The sequence below is a fragment of the Hemibagrus wyckioides genome, linkage group LG10 (assembly GCF_019097595.1).
Source record: "Hemibagrus wyckioides isolate EC202008001 linkage group LG10, SWU_Hwy_1.0, whole genome shotgun sequence".
In the NCBI taxonomy this organism is placed as follows: domain Eukaryota; kingdom Metazoa; phylum Chordata; class Actinopteri; order Siluriformes; family Bagridae; genus Hemibagrus; species Hemibagrus wyckioides.
In genome coordinates this window covers 9248857-9263203 of record NC_080719.1, presented here as the reverse complement: position 1 = coordinate 9263203, position 14347 = coordinate 9248857, and the positions used below count along the sequence as shown (strand labels likewise).

General features: G+C 40.7%; 1 protein-coding gene across 2 annotated transcripts in view; it reads left to right on the top strand.

Annotated features, from left to right (window-relative positions):
* Positions 1 to 13915, top strand: part of lrrk1 (leucine-rich repeat kinase 1) — a 113199-nt gene extending 99284 nt beyond the window's left edge. The window contains exons 32-35 of one of the 2 annotated variants that reach the window (XM_058400599.1): positions 636 to 1522; positions 2903 to 3004; positions 11890 to 12063; positions 13294 to 13915. In XM_058400599.1, coding sequence (XP_058256582.1) covers positions 636 to 1522; positions 2903 to 3004; positions 11890 to 12063; positions 13294 to 13315 — 1185 coding nt within the window. In that variant the 3' untranslated portion in view covers positions 13316 to 13915. Of the gene's footprint in view, positions 1 to 635; positions 1523 to 2902; positions 3005 to 11889 lie in introns of both variants that reach the window. The other variant, XM_058400600.1, reaches the window with a different exon arrangement.
* The last annotated feature ends 432 nt before the right edge of the window (positions 13916 to 14347 follow it).

Below are 14347 nucleotides of genomic sequence, written 5' to 3'. Positions count from 1 at the left end.
ATAATGCCATCAATCTTAATAAGAGCACTTGAACCACTTGCCACAAAACAGCCCCAAACCATGAATGATCCAGTCCATATATTTCAGTGGGGATCAAGTGCTTGTCCTTGTATGTGCCCCTCTTTTCTGCCAAACATGCTCATGGTTGTCACTTGACCAAAACATTTAATTTGGTCTAATTTTCCCACAATACAATGCCTGTTGAAGTTCTATTTATTCTTGGTGGGGTTGAAACACTGCAATTTTTTCCATTGAGATGTTTCTTTCTAGCACTTCAGCACTTCCAAACAGCTGGTTCAGAAATTAGCAATGGGATTTAACAGTTGACATAAAAACTTGACAACTATAAGAATCAACTGAAGTGTGTTTCTTAAACTGTGATGTTTGGGCTGTTGTTTCTCTCCTTCACTATGTGTGGGGGGACAGCATGCTCTTTTGTCCAAATCCTGACAAATTTCAAATGCTCAAGACCCTGTGTGCATGTGTGCCATGTTCAGCCTTATATTTATACCTAAGGATATATGACAAGACAAATCCTGGGGACTGAAAGTATGTGGGATATAAGTTTTGAAGTACTGTATGCAATGTTTGAAAATGGAGATTATTAAATGTTAACTGTTCCACTGCTTGTACAGTCTCTACCGCAGGTTTTTGCTGGCATGGCAGATGGCTTGATTGCTGTGTACACTCTAGTGGATGACTTGCCTTTGGACGGTGTGGCCTACGTGTGCTCTCACACCGTGAACAAGTCGCTGTTGGCGATGGAGGATTTGGATCCGCGTCAAAGGCCATACCCTGTAAAGAGCATCGTGCCCATACGCTCTGGCTCTGAGGTGTGGTACACTAATGGGCCCGGTTTGCTTGTGATCGACAGTGGTACTCTGCAGCCAATTCGCCGCCTTGACCCTTACCTCCCACCCTCCTGTGTGGTCTCCATGATATCCGCCCCAAGTTTTCGAGGTGATGAAGCCATCTGGTGTCTAGATGACCATACTAACACTTTGCTCATGTACCACACGGGTAGTTACCAGCTCTGCGCCACTTACAGCTGTGGTGACTTACACCCATTCCGAGACGTTTTCCCTATCCAGAATCCAGCAGGAGTTACAGATGTCACTATGAATGATGAGGAGCAAACAAAGGAAGAGGAACCAATGCCACTCGAGAATAAACCTGTTGTTACGGTAACAGTAATCCACAGCGAGGATGCTGGCACGCAGATCCTCAACCAGCAGGACTCAGTAGATTACTGCTCCATCAGCTCCTCAGAGTTCAATTCAGAGCATTTTGCAGGACTCACCCATTTTGAGGGTTCCAGCTCAGGAGCCCTCAGCTCTCTAGCCAGCTCCAGCAGCATGCCCTTCTCCACGGACTGCGAGGATACAGACAGAGCTCAGGACGAGCAGATGCTGGAGGAATCTTCATCTCTAGGAAGCACAGATCCAACACAGCAGAGCCAAACTCTTCCCCACCTTCAGGCTCTTAACATAGTTTCAGTCAACAGCACAATCTGGATACCCAGGTACAGCAAACATTACAAGTTTGGGGTCAGGGGCTGACGGGAAGGGATTAAAAGAAATCATTTCTCTGCTAATTGTTTTTGAAGTACTTCAAACTTCAGTTGGTTGCTAGTTCGTAACTTTTAAAAGGTCATAAAAACAGAGCAGAAATCACAAAAACACAACCCCTCTATGATTCACCTACGCAAACCACAATTCCACCTTTCCCTTCCAACCACACCTATCCTGCCTCCAGGTTTCTTTTAGAACTGTGGGAAACACTGTAAATAACAATTACCTCAGCCAGGTTTACCAGTGTGCCATGTTTAGCCAAAATGTCATTTTTCATATGTCTTTGGGCAGGTCAGTGCGTAAGAACATAATACAATATTTCCAAAACATAAAACACAAGGTAATGTTTAAAGAATGTGGCTACATGTAAATGCATGTAAAAGCATAACCTCATTATTCATACCATAGAGTTAGCTAGTGACACTATTGTTGTTGTTTTTTTCAATGCATAGGTAGAAATTCTTCCAAAAGTTGTTCCCTGAATTGATGTTTTGTTGGTGGTACTGGAGATCGAGTTAAATTGGTTTGAGATTAGATAAGTGTGAAGGTCATGGCATATGATTTGCATCATGTTTATACTCATCAGAGCATTGACTGAGCTCTTGTGCACTGTATAGTAGGTAGGGGCGGAGTCATCCAGTAAGAGACCACGCCCATCAGCATAGACATGTTTCTGCAAAGGATAAAGATCAACAGATGATGCTCACCTCTAAGTTGAATCTTACTATGTCAGCAAAAGGAAAAACAAACCACACTATTACAGAGCCACTGATTTATCTTTTTTAGTAGTTTTTCATAACTGATATAATAAAAACAAATAGTTCCTGGTTGTGAACCAGGAAAAGCTCATACGTGAACAGTTATAGAAGGTGTGTTTCTTGGTCTCAGCCCAGACTTGGGTGTGTTTTGTTTTGTTTTTGTTTTTAATTCCCTACTTAAAAAGAACTGGTTAAGCTCCCTCACAATTGTGAAAACCTGGGTACATGGTTGTGGAAATTTCTTGTGAATTGATTGCGAATCCCTGTACAATAGGCTTTGTTTGTCTAAATAGTTATTTACTGAGCTGGGATTAACAGTAAGTATTGCTTTGGCACTGTCCCTGGGACTCGCCAGATACTGACAGCTTTTCACTGGTTGCTCAAACCAACATTAAGTAGGAATGTGTTGTGTCACATGAGAAGTAACACGATATTCCAGGAAAGGAAAATAGTTAAAAAAGATAACACTCCTCTGGAAATTTTCTATACCTAAAGATTAATTCCTGTATGTGAATTGTAGCATGACGAGGACTCAGTGTTGTATTATAGGCATAATTACACTGTATGTTGCAGGCGCGGAGGTGACATAATGGTGATCGAGGTACAGGAACAGTCAGGGCTGCTCAGAGGTCGTGTGATTGCTGTGCTCACTGTCCCTGGAGTGCAACAGTACGGGTGAGTACCAATGCTGCCCCATATACAGTCTCATAATCCTCCAGAAAAGATGTCTCCTTAGACGTCTTGATCATCTGATCTTAATATTTGTTTGATTGCGAGCACTTATCAAACTATGTCTAAAAATCTTACATAACTGTGCTGTAAATGTACAATTTAATCACATGTACCACAGCTTGGGCAACTGCCCAGTAATTCATGAGCGAAGCAGCTGGATCTCATGTGAGGATAGGAATGTTCACATAATTCTGTAACTATAAGTCATGCCAAATGTAGTAAAAAAGTAAGTGTCTATCCGTAGAGACTGTACGTTTTATGAGGGGGTGTAAGTAAGCATAAGACCTTACTATGAGAGCACTAATGGGGGGAAAAACTCTTAGAAATATTAATGCCTTGATCAATATTTGGCTATTTTCCATTTTTTAGCAGCTCATCTATGCATTAAGTTTGCATATCAACTGGGATAAAATACTGTCACATATTTGCAATGGAGTAAGAAGATAAGGAGACTTTGTGGTGGAATGAGGAAGTTCAGGATAGTATTCAGAGGAAGAGGTTAGCCAAGAAGAAGTGGGACATGGACAGGACGGAAGAGAATAGACAGGAATACAAGGAGTTACAGCGCAGAGTGAAGAGGGAGATGTCTAAGGCCAAGCAGAAGGCATATGACGAGTTGTATACTAGGTTAGACACTAGAGAAGGTAAGCTAGGCAGAGGGATCAAGATGGGAAGAATGTGCAGCGAGTTAGAGTTATTAAGGATAGAGATGGAAAGGTGCTCACAAGTGAGGAACAGAGGAAATGGAAGGAGTACTTTGAAGAGCTGATGAAAATGAGAGGGAAGAAAGAGTAGAAGGGGTGAACTCTGTGGAACAGAAAGTAGATAAGATTAGAAAGGATGAAGTCAGGACGGCTTTGAAGAGGATGAAAAGTGGAAAGGCAGTTGGCCCTGACGACATCCCGGTGGAGATCTGGAAGTGTCTAGGAGAAGTAGCAGTGGAATTTTTAACTAGTTTGTGTAACAGGGTTTTAGAGAGTGAGAAGATGCCTGAGGAATGGAGAAGTGTATTAGTGTCGATCTTTAAGAATAAGGGTGACGTGCAGAGTTGCAGCAACTATAGGGGGATAAAGTTGATGAGCCATACAATGAAGCTATGGGAAACAGTAGTGGAAGCTACGTTAAGGAAGGTAGTGGAAATTTGTGAGCAGCAGTATGGCTTCATGCCCAGAAAGAGCACAACAGATGCAATTTTTGCTCTGAGAATTTTGATGGAGGAGTATACCGATGGTCAGAGAGAGTTGCACTGTGTGTTTGTAGACTTGGAGAAAGCGTATGTCAGGGTGCCAAGAGAAGAGCTGTGGTACTGTATGAGGAAGTTAGGAGTAGCAGAGAAGTATGTCAGAGTGGTGCAGGACATGTATGAGAGGAGCAGGACAGTGCTGAGGTGTGCTGTAGGTCAAATAGAGGAGTTCAAAGTGGAGGTGGGACTGCATCAGGGATCGGCTCTGAGCCTCTTCCTGTTTGCTGTGGTGATGATATTGTGATCTGTAGTGAGAGCAGGGAGCAGCTGGAGGAAAACCTGGAAAGGTGGAAGTTTGCGCTGGAGAGAAGAGGAATGAAAGTCAGTCGTAGTAAGACTGAGTACATGTGTGTGAATGAAAAGGGAGGGAAGTGGAAAGATTACAGGGTGAAGAGGTGAAGAAGGTACAGGAGTTTAAGTACTTGGGGTCAACCGTCCAGAGTAATGGAGAGTGTGGGAAAGAGGTAAAGAAGCGAGTGTGGGCAGGTTGGAATGGGTGGAGAAAGGTATCGGGAGTTCTGTGTGATAGAAAAATATTAGCGAGAATCAAGGGGAAGGTGTACAAGACAGTGGTAAGACCGGCCATGCTGTAGGGTTTAGAGACAGTGTCACTGAGGAAGAGACAGGAGTCAGAGCTGGAGGTGTTGAGGTTCTCTTTGGGAGTGACACGGTTGGACAGGATTAGGAATCCTGGAGTACATTAGGAGTACATCAGAGGGATAGCTCATGTTGGAAATTTGGGGGACAAAGTTAGGGAGGCCAGATTAAGATGGTTTGGACATGTTCAGAGGAGGGAGAGTGAGTATATTGGTAGGAGAATGTTGGACATGGAGCTGCCAGGCAGGAGGCAAAGAGGAAGGTCAAAGAGGAGGAATATGGATGTAATAAATGAGGATATGAAGCTAGTGGGTGCAAGTGTTGAGGATGCTGAAGATAGGGATAGGTGGAGAGAGATGATTCGCTGTGTCGACCCCCAGAAGGGAAAAGCTGAAAGAAGAAGAAGCCTTTGCAATGGAGTGATGAATGATGCTGATGTATTACCTGGTATAAAAAGAAGCTTACAAAAAAAGTGTGTGATGATCTGGCTATATAGTTACAGCAGAATGAATCAGTGTTAAACATAGTTCACATTCACACAATATGTTCATTCCTGATCTTGGAGTCTGATCCCAACTGAGTCCAAACTGTGTGCTGAGGACAAAATTGATTGAGACAATTTGTTAATTGATTGAGAGAAAGTTGTTAAAAGCATTATGCAAACATGCTTAAATGGGTCGCATTTGCACGATGGCTGCTACAGGTGTTTTTAGCACCGTGGTGTGCATCTGTTCATCTTTATAGAAAATCACATCAATCACATCCGCATGAGACTGTTTGAACTCAGACTAGTGTGGTTTGAGATGAGTGTGGTGATTCAGACATTCAGTTTACACAGTGCTAAGCAGGTAATTAGCAGGAGTCGGATGAAGTCATTTTAATGAAGCAACTTCTGATAAGTTAAAGCAAAAACTGATTGAAGATACTGCTATTTTTAGCTTATATCTTGATAAGTACATCAAACCAGCCATATTATACTTATAAAGAATTTTTTTATCTTTAATGCTCTTTAGGCTACACTGTTAATGAGGGAAAAAAATAAATATATGGGGCAAAAATCTAGATCTGTGAATTACATTAAAATGCACTTGTTTGGAGGACCTGGCAACTCAGCAGAACCGTTGATTCTGGAACCAAACTGTTGATTCAGAAACCACTTCATACAGGTACATGGAAAATGGGTTGTTGATCAGATAGTCAGGGGTTCAAGCTAGAGCACTGCCAAGCTGCCACAGTTTTGGCCCTTGAGCAAGGCTCTTAACCGTCTCAGCTCCAGGAGTGCAGCATCATGGCTGACCCTGCACTCTGACCCATCTTCCTAAGCTGAATTAAGAAAAAAAAAAAAAAAAAAGGAAAGTACTTCACTGTGCTGTAATGTACCAATGTGAAAAATGAAGTCTTCTTCTTCGAATAATATTTGTGTACTCCAACTTCAGTTGTGTCTGAAAACAAGTCTGAATCATTCTTTGGCCACTTTAAACTGAGTAGGACTGGATAGTGTTGTGCAACCCACAGCACTCTGTCTAATCGGTTGACTAGTCTGTGCCACCCCGGGTAATTACAGGTAAAGAAAACTACCCATTTGCTAAAGTGAGCTTGTCGTTCTATTGCAGATTAAATAAGCAAACATATTTAGGCTAATTAACTCATTTTGGTGTAAGTGAATGATTATGCACATTTAATGGTTGGATGTTTTCAAATATATAAAAATATCTCCAGAAATGTTCAAAGAATAGAAGTTAGCAGGCAATTAAGCAGCTCTGGCAATGCTGTGGGCTTTCCTCATCATGGTTTAATATGTGAAACCCTGTTACACGCCACTAAGCTCATAGTTCTGACAAGCAAAAAAAAAAAAAACGAGCACAATATAGAGAATGAATGTGAATATTAATTCGGCAATAACTCAGCTTCAATAAAGCATCCAGATATTTATCGTACTCTTATGGCTCACGGTGCCGTTTGTAATTATACTTTATCTCTAAAAGCTTTAGCAATTGTTGAGAGAGAGAAGATGGAAATTTTTTTTTAGAAGCAGGGGTTTAAAGGCCACCCATAACCGCATGCACAGCTGGATCTCAGAAGACGCGTGTCCTCAGGTCACACAGCAAAAAGAGAGAGTGAAGGACACACACATGCTCAGTAAGACTTTAGACAAATGTCTGAGACTCCCGCCTCAGCGTATACACATGTAGAACAGAGTAATGACATTTTCAATGGTCCCTTAAGTCATAAATTCTCTCTTACTGCAAATGATATCTTTATAGTCTAGAAACATCAGGATTTGTAGTTTAATAAATGACAGTTATTTCATATATCCATCATAGGTTTTGTCCAGCTAGCTCAGACAGCTGAAACGTCAGTGCAAACTGACGGACAAAATGAACATCTGTCCTTCAGGTTTTAAAAACAAATCGCTTACCCTGCAAATGTATTAAGCACGGATCTGAGATGAGGTGGGGACAAAAATTCTGAGATTTTTACAGGATTTCCAGTCAGACCATCTCTCCACACTGAAGCTGGGCTGGATCCAAATGAACTCACTGTTGAACTGATGAGAGCTTGTACATGTCTAGACAACAATACACTCACCTCTGCCCTGTCGAATTGATGTCCAGCCAGCTGCAGATTCTAGCCAGCTGTCCGACAAAGCTTGAACAATTCTTTGTTTTTAATCACATTAAGCAGAACCCCTCCCAATGCTCAATTACACAAAACATCATATAGACTCTGACTCACTCAGTTCTGAGTCTTTCTTCACAATGATCACAAATGTTTCCAGTCAAGTGAACTGTCATCTTTACCGTTCTGTTTTCAAGAAAGAAGAAGAAGAAGAAAAAACGTTCTCCATGGGATTCTGTGTTTAAGTCTTGGCTCTAGAAGAGTTACCCTGTGTTCTCTTATGCTAGTCAGCATAAAATTCACCTGACTAGTTTGTTGTTTGGGTGGCTCCTGAACAAGCAGCCTAAACAACGTGGTAAGCTTTCCTCACTGTGCTGTTTCAGTATGAACTCTGAGGTTTTACACTCAGACCATTGCATCTTTGACACTGCGTTTGTGGTTCCTTTCCTTTCCCATTTGGTTTACTTTGGGTGGGTGCTAGCTTGTTTGCTATGGCTAGCTAGATGCATTAAAGAACCAAGGCTTGAGTTTTTTTTCCTCTGACCTCCGTCGCTGAATGATACCATACAGAAAGCCAATAAACTCAGAAAAATGATACTAATCTGTACTTTTCCTTATTGCTAGGCTGCTATTCTCAAGGTACACCATTTGTACTTGATCTTTTAACTTGGAAGGTCCATGTAGTGCCCTTTTAAAACGAGCTGTAGATTATTTATGTACATTAATATGACCAAAAGTCACCTAACATTTACAATATGTACTTCTTGTTGCATGGCAGTTGGACAAAAGGTGCCAGTTTAAGACCCTCAGATCCTCGCTAGCTAGACTTAACTTATTTTATTATATAGATGCGTTTCAGAATGTCAGCAATGGTGACTGGCCTAGAGTAATGACTAAAGTGCCTGACCGTTTACTAATTTAGGGTTTAATGTAAAATTTAAATTCCGTCATTATCCCATTGTTGGTCATGTAATTTTTCTTTTGCGCTGGCCATATTTGGGCCCAAACTTCTGCCTTCGCTTCTCAACACAAAATGTAACTAGAATATTTGGGCCCAAATATGGCCAGGCAAGTTTATTCTCTTCCACCTGAATTTGGAAGAAAATAAACTGTATTTCAACAAAGTGAGTCAAATAAGCTATGATTTTTATGTACTTTCCCCCGTCCAAATTTCTTGTCCGACTGAAACTGACATTTAGTTAATGTTCACAACAAATATCAAAATGGGTTTACAAAAAGGGATCTCTGCCACTTTAAGTTAGAATGGTCTGTTTGTTGGTGCCAGACAGGTTAGTTGAGTATTAGTTGAGTTGAGTTTCAATAGTTTTATTAGTAATAGTTGAGTTGAGTTGCTTATCTCCTGTGAGAATCACAGGCTGCTGTGGCTTCTAACTAATCTTTGCAACCATGATGGGCAGAAAAGTATTTCTTTCAAACCTTACGGCATGTAAACTACAGCAGCAGACGTCCACATCTGGTTCCATTCCTGGCAGCCAAGAGCAGGAATCTGTGGACACCCTCCCTGAGACAGGGCAGTTGAAGATCAAACAATGACCAGGCAACATTTTTCCCATTATGTAATTAGCACCTAGCATCATACAACATATGTTCCCATGCTGTTATAGTAGTCATACTAGTTCAGAACATCTTGTTCACAGTCTTCCAAGAACATAAGTATGGTTGCAGGGTCGTTTCAAACGGCACCATGTTTAAGGTCCGTGGTAGTCACTGCATGCTGCTCAAGCACGTAGATCACGTCAGTGCTGAAAGGATACAAGGCAGGCACATCAAGGTGCTTTTCCACTGATATGTTGCTGGTGCTAGCTACTCTCTCACACTTTTTTTTTTTTTAAGACCATTCTCCAATTTTGCAGTTGGCAGAGTTATACTTCATTCATTCTGTGCTGCACAGGAGTGCTACTGCTTCATCCCAAACAGCACTGGTTCTCAGAAAGCAAATAGTCAGAGATGTTTAAGGATTAGGAAAACAGATAACAGAACAAGTAATGACAAGTAAGCATGTGATCTGCTACAGCTGCTAATGAAGTCATGTTACAGGACGCCCACATGTGATTACCTAATAATTCACCTTTCTTACACACTTTAAAAGGTTTGCTGAAGAACCAGACTAGACCTGGCACCAGCACAGTTTCAGCGGTTACGGTATACCAGTGTGATTTATCACTTTGTAGAATTTCATTAAGGAGTGGCACACTTTGATGTACTTTCTCAAAGATGAGTTAGAAGGGGGGATGGACAGTGGGACATGTCTCTACTGCTGGATTCTCTAGAATCATTAAAGTGATTGCTCAACCACACACATACTGTCAATGCGCTTGTAATACACATCATATCAAGATGTTTGATTTCTGTCAGCACATCAGGAATTCTTTATAAATGCGATTAAGTGGACATGTTATGCCAGAGGCTAAGTTCAGGTCAATCGTTGAAAACCAAGCCAAGCAGCAAAGAGCTTAATCCTACATTATACAGTCCATTGAATGGCTCATATAAAGCAACCGTGGCTCCCTAAAGGCCTGGCTGATTATATTCAGCAAATGGAACACATTAATTCTCAACTCACAGGATAACATATTTAAGATTGTGATTTTTTTTATCTATCTAAAATAAAAGATGATTTTAAAGAGTATTAATTAAACATGACTCTTTTTTTCCCCTTAAGGGGAATGTTGAATATGAACTTAAGCGCCTAAATACAAGAAATTCAGTAGACCCATTTTACAAGGATAACTGGCTTCTACTTCAACACTGTTATTGAATCGTATATAGCTTTAAAAAACCCTTCACATGGTGAAATTTGAACATTTTCTACTATATTAAAGTTGATATTTTTTATAAAGGTACTCTGTGTACAGTTTGAAAATTACATGCATTGCTCAGCTAAAATGTCTGTCGCATTCATTTTTAACAGCAGTGAATTTTCAGAATTTTAACGTCATTACCCCTAAGTGAAAAGAGAGAAACATTTCGTTCCAGTGGCGCCAATAAACACCAACACAAGCTCCATATTCATTTCTTTTGCATTTAATTTGACATTGTCATTCATTCATTCATTCATTTATCTGTAGGTTTTACCCTGATCAGATTCACAGTGGACTTGTGCCTTGGACATAATCAAGAATTTACCCTAATTGGGTATGCCATTCACAACTCCTTCACACTGAGGGGAAATTTAGATATGAGATATGCTGAAATCCACACAGACAGTAGCTCAGGTTTGAACTCTGGAGCTGTAATGATAACACCACCAACAGCTAACTTAATGGCAATTAGATCAAGACAAATTGTTTTATGAGGAGATGGTCATTATCTTACACATTACAGAGTCACAGTAATGCAGAAAGACACCTACAAAAAGAAATCTAAAAGAAGAAGTAAATATCTGCATTGGATTAAACTTTACATTTGTTAGTAAAAAATACTCATATGGCATTGAATGAGAGATAAACATTGGTTAAAATGTGTATGACTATCGAGTGGAACATAAATGTGTCTAGAATTTTATGAAGAAACCTGAAGAAACAAAGATGTCTGGAAAAAAGTATATAATCTAGCTAGCCTGTTCTGACCTACACCTCAGCAGCAGCTCAACGTGCTTGGATTTTAGTGGCACACCCCAAAAGCCAGCAAATGTGCACAAAGGAATCATTTTGCTTCACTGCAATGTGAATGAACCATAAATCGAAGTGTTGAAAAGCAGTTATTTCTCAGTGGTCATTATTGAAGTTGGACACGTTGCTCCTGAGCAGCAGCAGCAGCAGCAGCAGCGACACATTAAGTACAAATCATATTAGTGATGCATTTAATAACAGTAAATTGCATGCAGCAGCGGGAAAGTCCAAGACAAAATCTAATTTCACACAGCTGGAGGAAACTGTAGTCTACGTTAACAGGGACAGATGTGTTGATCACTGTGTAGGAAGTAGGGCATAGTCATGATCGCTTTCAAATGGACTGCAGCCCTAAACCACTGAAGGCAATAAAGAAGCAGAGGTTCATCACACCCTGCTCACACTGCTCTTTGTTGTAAGACCAACCAATCTAAAAGCCCTAATTCACCCACCTGGATGTAATAGTATGATGCTTCAGAGGGCCCCGATTATCTCAATCACATGGGTCCCATTATGGTTCAGAGCTCACTCCACAGGGGGGATGATCTCCTAGAATGGGGCATTTTGGCCTCAGCTTTTTCACCAACTTCCCAGAAAAGAACATTTTGTATTTCTAGGAAGAATCTACAATATTTATTTCAAGCATTTTCAAGAACATTTACACACATCTCATCTCTCTCTCTCTCTCTCTCTCTCTCTCTCCCTCCCTTTTCCCCCCTCCTCTCTCCTTCACTCAGGGCCCTAGTGGAAGCTGCACTGGTTGCAAAGGACACTGTTGTATGCGGCTTTCGTAACGAAAACATGGCCTGGTGCCTGGCTGTCTGGAGGGGCTGGGGAGGCCACGAGCTCGAGCTTTTCTACCAGTCCTATGAAGAGCTTGGCCGTTTGGAGACCAGCATGAGGAAAAGAAGGTAGCTGTGTGTGAGCGTGTGTGTGCATTGCAGAGCAGAATCGCAGCACTGTGTGGTTAAAGGTGACTTTAGGGAATACACACATATGTAAGGGTAAAAGGACTCAACTATGGGGAACGATTGGGCCTGTGCACTAGATACTACACACGTACACAAGCCTGGGATTGAGGGGTTATACTGGAGAGATGGATTTGGAGGCCTCGATATACAGACAGACACACCATACATAGTTGCCATATGAGCTTCCATACATTAGCTCCATACATCTATACATTTTGGACTGTATCTCCAAACACACACATCATTATATTGGCTGAATCAGAGGCATGACTGAGGAGACCTGACATCACTGCTATATTCATGAGAGGGAAGCTACGTTAACTCAGCAAAGGCCAGCACTGGGTGTGTGTGTGTGTGTGTGTGTGTAGCAGAGCAAATTAATCAGCAGACAAGAGCACTCAGGATTCCTGTAACAGCAGCACAGCTGTACTGGATGTGTCTTTGACTAAGGGCCATGTCACTATGTGTATTTCAAATTATGTTTAGCAATAAGGAGTCCTGTATGATCTTCTATAGGGCAACTTTTACATTCATTAAAGGAAAAAGTTATGGACTCTGGGATTTAATAAGAACTTCACAGGTTTTCAAATGATTTGGTGGAAAAGCAGTTTTGCAAGATTTTCTTCCAGTCCCAAATCTAACAGATCAGCCATGACATTGATTGGTATCTGACATTTGCCGTTTTAGTTTTGCACCGGAGCAATGAGGCTGTCGTAGAAAAGACGTAATGAAAATCTCTTTCACCCAAAGCTTTTTCACACCCAGTAAATATTTGCAGCATGCTTGAGACCGCCTGCAGTTAGTTGGTAATATCAACTAGACTTGCTGACGTAGTTCAGGACACAGTACGACTTTCATCCTAGGCGACCACGATCACATTCTTTCCTTTCAATTTGGAATGATTAAACACTTAAGACCCAGCCCTCCAACGGTGCAATTGTACAGGAAAGTTGATGATGACAAATGAAGAATTGTGCCTTGGCAGAGATTCTCAAAAGTCTCTGGAAGTGCACAGGAAACATGAACACTATTATTCCTAAAGATATTCACTCAGTTGGTGTTTTGAAGATGGTGGTAAAAACAGAGAATAGCTGAGTGTAAAAACCATAGCATATGATTTACATCAATTTCATCCTCATCAAAGTACTCAGTGAGCTCTTGTGCCCACAGGAAGGGGGCGGAGCCATCCTGAAAGAGACCACTCCTATTAGGATGGAAATGATTTATCATAGGATAAAGGCGATCAAGAACTTTGTATTGATTTCCAGTTCCATTTCTTCTAAGACGACAAATGAGGGGACAGCCTAAACCATGCCAGCAGAATAAATACCCCTCAGAGCCACTGTTTTGTTTTTCATTGAATTTGTCATCTGTGTGATAAAGAAACTTCCAAATAACTTGTAAATATGGATTTTGTACATGTGAAGTCTTTTACTCTAAATTAAGATAATGCATCTTCATGACAATGTTACTGAAGCTATTTTTTTCGGAGGATTTGGACTTTTATATGAAAGATATAGCTGTGTTAGACTTGGAGCTCCAGTGCAAAACTGAAAGAGGGAAATGTTGAACTCTAAACGTGACCGAGTATGATTTGCTATGTTTAGATCAGGAAATGGTATTTGTGAAATCATTCTTTAAATGCCTCTACACTAGTAGAAATACCAGCATGTTAGCTTTTACTACTGTAAATATGTAACTGAACTTTGTAAACTGTATGATATTTATTATACATCCGCATGTGTAAATAGATTGATACTCTACTGTATATTTGAATAAAACTGTATCAGAATTTTCTTTGTATTCTTGTATTATTATAGTTGTATTATCTTGTATTAAATAGTTTTTAATTCTCTAAACATTTAAGGAATAGAAGATGATCGGGAATGCTGTTACAGGAAAATAATCAGTAATTTGGCCTTGTGCTGCATAGGAACAGACTCAGATTCTGGACTGGTGAAGACTGGAAAAAAAAAAAAACCAGATGATCTTCATCTGTCCAGATTGGGTGAGTCTGTGCCCGTGCTAGCCTGTTCTTGGCTGAAAGGAGAGAAACCCGAGGTGGTTTTCTGCTTTTGTAGCTCCTCCACCTCATTGTTCAATGTTCTGTGTATGCAGAGATGCTTTTCTGCTCACCACAGCTGTAAAATATGATTATATGTAGACTTATATAGAGAGTTACTATATTTCTTCCTGGTAGATCAAACCAATCTGTCCATTTACC